The sequence below is a fragment of the Chrysochloris asiatica genome, unplaced genomic scaffold, assembly GCF_000296735.1.
Source record: "Chrysochloris asiatica unplaced genomic scaffold, ChrAsi1.0 scaffold00006, whole genome shotgun sequence".
In the NCBI taxonomy this organism is placed as follows: Eukaryota; Metazoa; Chordata; class Mammalia; order Afrosoricida; family Chrysochloridae; genus Chrysochloris; species Chrysochloris asiatica.
The window spans coordinates 11191270-11193954 of NW_006408524.1; the positions used below are offsets into that span (position 1 = coordinate 11191270).

General features: G+C 38.3%; 1 protein-coding gene across 1 annotated transcript in view; it reads right to left on the reverse strand.

The window, feature by feature from the left end:
• Nucleotides 1–1969, reverse strand: part of LOC102810508 (MLN64 N-terminal domain homolog) — a 37078-nt gene extending 35109 nt beyond the window's left edge. Inside the window, exon 1 of the mRNA XM_006832121.1 lies at nucleotides 1693–1969. Coding sequence (XP_006832184.1) covers nucleotides 1693–1917 — 225 coding nt within the window. The 5' untranslated portion in view covers nucleotides 1918–1969. The remainder of the gene's footprint in view (nucleotides 1–1692) is intronic.
• Between the last annotated feature and the right edge of the window lie 716 nt (nucleotides 1970–2685).

Below are 2685 nucleotides of genomic sequence, written 5' to 3' on the forward strand. Positions count from 1 at the left end.
TGAGGATATGGAGCTTTTCCATTGTCTCTTTCCACAGATGCAGTCAATTTGATTTCTATGTATTCCATCTGGTGAGGTCCATGTGTATAATTGTCTCATGCTATCTAAAGAAGGCATTTGAAGTGAACAAATCATTGATTTTGCAGAATTCTATCATGCGTTCTCCAGCATCATTTCTATCATCAATGAGATTTGATGACCCTAATTATTAAAAGTCTGATCTAGAATTGACATTACTGCTATAAAGTAGAATATTGATCAGAGTTTTTTATTAAGATGTTGGCATTTGCTATAAAAGGCAATAAAATTCATTTTCAGTTCAGAATCTCAGTAAACTGTTTTGCAATGCCTCTATTTTAATGTATTTCTGATAAAGCACCTAACACTATGCCTGGCAAAGAGTAACTGCTTAGTGAAAAACAATAGTTATTATTACTACTAGAGGACAACAACAAAATGATTACTTCCTAGGTTTCAGCAAATAGTTCCTAAAAATAAATTAAGCAGTAAACTGAAAGAAGCCGACAAGTGTGGGAACAGTCCTCTGGGAGAGTTAGCTATTAGCTGTAAGGAATCTAAATGATCAGACTCAAAGTCTTTGGGAGAAAATGGATATACTGGGCTAAATAAAACATATTACTAAAATGTAAAATAAATTTCATCTATATATTTTATTGCTATGAAGGTGGTTAATAGAGAATTAAAAATTACATATAAGTCTTACACTGTCTGTCTCAACAGCATAGGTACAGACAATTATTTGAATTCATGTGTACACCTGATGAAACACAGACAAACCTCCAAATGTCTCTGGGACAACCTTCGTTTAAAATATGAATAAATAAGCTCTTCTGCCAAAAAAACAAACAAACAAACAAAAAAACAAAGTCGTTTGAACTGCAAGGCCGGTGGTTAAAGCTCACTAGCTGCCCCTTAGAAACCCTACACAGGGTCGCTATGGGTCGGAATCAACTCGATGACACTTCACAACAACAACAAGTGACCCTATAGGACAAAGTCCAACTACCCCTGTTAGGGGTGGGACTAATAACCTTTATGGAAGCCGAGTGTCAGATCTTGCTCTTGCAAAGACACGAGTGGGTTCAATTTCCCAACCTGTGGGTTACTAGCTGAGCACTTAACCACTGTGCCATCCCACATGTAAAACCCTAAACATGGTAGTTAGAAAAGTAGAAACATCACAAGTTCTAAAACATATTGAAAAAGCAGAGTAAATTTTATCAAGTAAGGACTGGCAAACTTTTTAGCAAAAGGCCAGATAAGTGAATGTTTTTGGTTTTGTGAATCAGATGATGTTTGTTGCAACTTTTCAACTTAACCACTCATCACAAAAGCAGCCATAAACAATACGTAAAAAGATGGGCATGGCTGTGTGCGAATAAAACTTTATAAAAACAGGACAGCGGAATTCAGCCTGTGGGCTGTAGTTTGACAATTCTTTTGATAGAACATGAATTCAAAAGTCAAACTCTCAAAGTGAGTTTTATATTAATGAAGTATATTTGAAAAAATGTTATTAAAATACAAGAAGAAAACAAGAGAGGTCCAAATCAGCTGGAAAAGATATTCAAATGCTGCTTCATTCGGGAAAAGCTGAAACAGAAACTAAAAAAAATAAGAAAATTATTTATCTCTGGAAACAAGTTTTATAAAATCATGAAAAACACTTACATTTAATTCTATTATCCACAGTAATGTTACAAACAAGAGGTCAAAGGTGACAAACAAACAGAAAGTCCTCCTGACATCAGATATTCCTTTCTTTTCCCTTCCTTCATAGGACTCAATCCTGGCCATGAGCTGAGTAGGGTTGATGGAGTGGACATCCCGCAGAGAAGCATGAGAGCTCTGGCTGCCACTCAGAGCATGCTCCATGTCTTCCGGCAGGTGGTTCATCCTGGAGGAGGGTTCAAGGAAACTTTCCCCAACTTCACCATCCCTAGAGAGATGAGACCTGGGCAGAATAAGAAAGACCAAGGTAAATGAGAGCTCACCTAATTCAACTGTACTATCCCCACCACCAGATTTCTGGTACAGGGATATAGGATAAGCACTAGACTGCTAACCGAAATGCTGGAGATTCAAACCCACCAGCTGCTCCTCAAGTACCCTATACAGGGTTGCCATGCGTCAGACCTGACTCGATGGCGCACAACAACAAAGCTCACCACCACGAAACTATCTTTGTAACAAACAATAATGATTGAGGACTGTAGCTTCAACATAAAGTGAATTGAGAAGCCACTCAGGTTACCAACTAACCCTAGAGACTGATAATGAAGGGGGAAATAGCAAAAATAAAATATGCAGTAGAATGCAAATAGGTAGTAGGCAAGGTGCAGAAAGATGCTAACCACAACTACAAGGCGTGGCTAATAACCTGAAGCTAGCCCTCTCTTGGTGAAAGAGTTCAGTTAGTTTCTGTGTTGTGCCAGTGAGAAAACTTCTACGACCCACAATTGTCATAACCCATAGATGAGCACAACACTGACCAATTTCCCAGAAAGAATGTGCAGTGTAGTGAGTTATTCCATATGGTTCTTTTACCCATGCTCCTTGTAGACGCTGGTCACTGGGCACTGCCTGTAATCCATTCTCCTCGTGGATGGAACACGGTCCCATTAACAAGATGAGATCGAAAGTATGGTAAATGATACAATTTTT